Raw genomic sequence first — 1,004 nt, forward strand, 5'->3', positions numbered from 1 at the left:
CAGATTTCTTGAGGTCTTGCTGCACTCTTGTGCTCAGGGCATGTCCTACCTCCACGCCAGTGACATCCAGGTCCACGGCCGCCTGAAGTCCACCAACTGCGTGGTGGACAACCGCATGGTGGTGAAGATCACAGACTTCGGCTGCAACGCCTTTCTCAGCCAGGAACACGGTAAAAACTCCGCCTCACCCGTCGGTGGTTGCATGAATCCCTCTGAACGCCCTGCCCTCCCTCAGACCTGTGGACGGCGCCGGAGCACCTGAGGGAGGAGGGCACCTCTCAGAAGGGAGACGTCTACAGCTTCGCCATCATCTGCCAGGAGATCGTCCTCAGGAGGAGCACCTTCTACACCGAGGCCTGCTTGAAGAGATCAGGTGTCAGATCCAGAAGAGTATGAATACAGGGCAGCGACAGAGGTGTGACGTCTGTGTTTCCAAACAGAGAAGCTGTCCAGAGTCATCGCATCCTACTTCAGGCCTGATCTGAACCTGGAGACAGCTTCAGAGAAAGAATCGGAGGTGTCCATTATTTAATTGAGATCTTTTTCTGTCTAAAACATCCCAGAAGCTCCCTGACATTTGTGTTTTTAAGGTTTATATGTTAATAAGAAGCTGCTGGGAAGAAGATCCAGAAAAGAGACCCGACTTTAAGAAAGTGGAAGGCCTGCTGGGTAAAATCATCAGGTATTCTACAATGACCCGTCTTCCCTTTCAGAATAAGAGACCGTCAACAAATAGATTTTTCTTTCATAGTAAAATTCACAACCAGGACAACGAGAGCTACATGGACAACATGATGCGGCGGCTGCAGATGTACTCCAGGAACCTGGAGCACCTGGTGGAGGAGAGGACGGCGCTGTACAAAGCGGAGCGGGATCGAGCCGACTGCCTCAACTTCATGCTGCTCCCTCGGTCTGCTCACTCAAACACTCATTATCATTACTGAGACGGCACAAACGGTACAGAGCCCCATGGGGCGACAACCGGCACAGCAGTGTTGACGGAA

The 1,004-nt window shown here is 52.0% G+C and overlaps 1 protein-coding gene across 1 annotated transcript; it reads left to right on the top strand.

Annotated features, from left to right (window-relative positions):
* Nucleotides 1-3: 3 nt before the first annotated feature.
* LOC112139114 (heat-stable enterotoxin receptor) lies at nt 4-996 on the top strand (the record flags this gene model as incomplete). The annotated part of the gene is made up of 5 exons (XM_024261816.2): nt 4-170; nt 236-373; nt 441-517; nt 591-682; nt 752-996. Coding segments are annotated over 5 exons (667 nt in total), but the record flags the coding sequence as incomplete, so codon positions are not given.
* Between the last annotated feature and the right edge of the window lie 8 nt (nt 997-1,004).

This window comes from Oryzias melastigma, unplaced genomic scaffold (genome assembly GCF_002922805.2).
Source record: "Oryzias melastigma strain HK-1 unplaced genomic scaffold, ASM292280v2 sc02550, whole genome shotgun sequence".
Taxonomy (NCBI): Eukaryota; Metazoa; Chordata; class Actinopteri; order Beloniformes; family Adrianichthyidae; genus Oryzias; species Oryzias melastigma.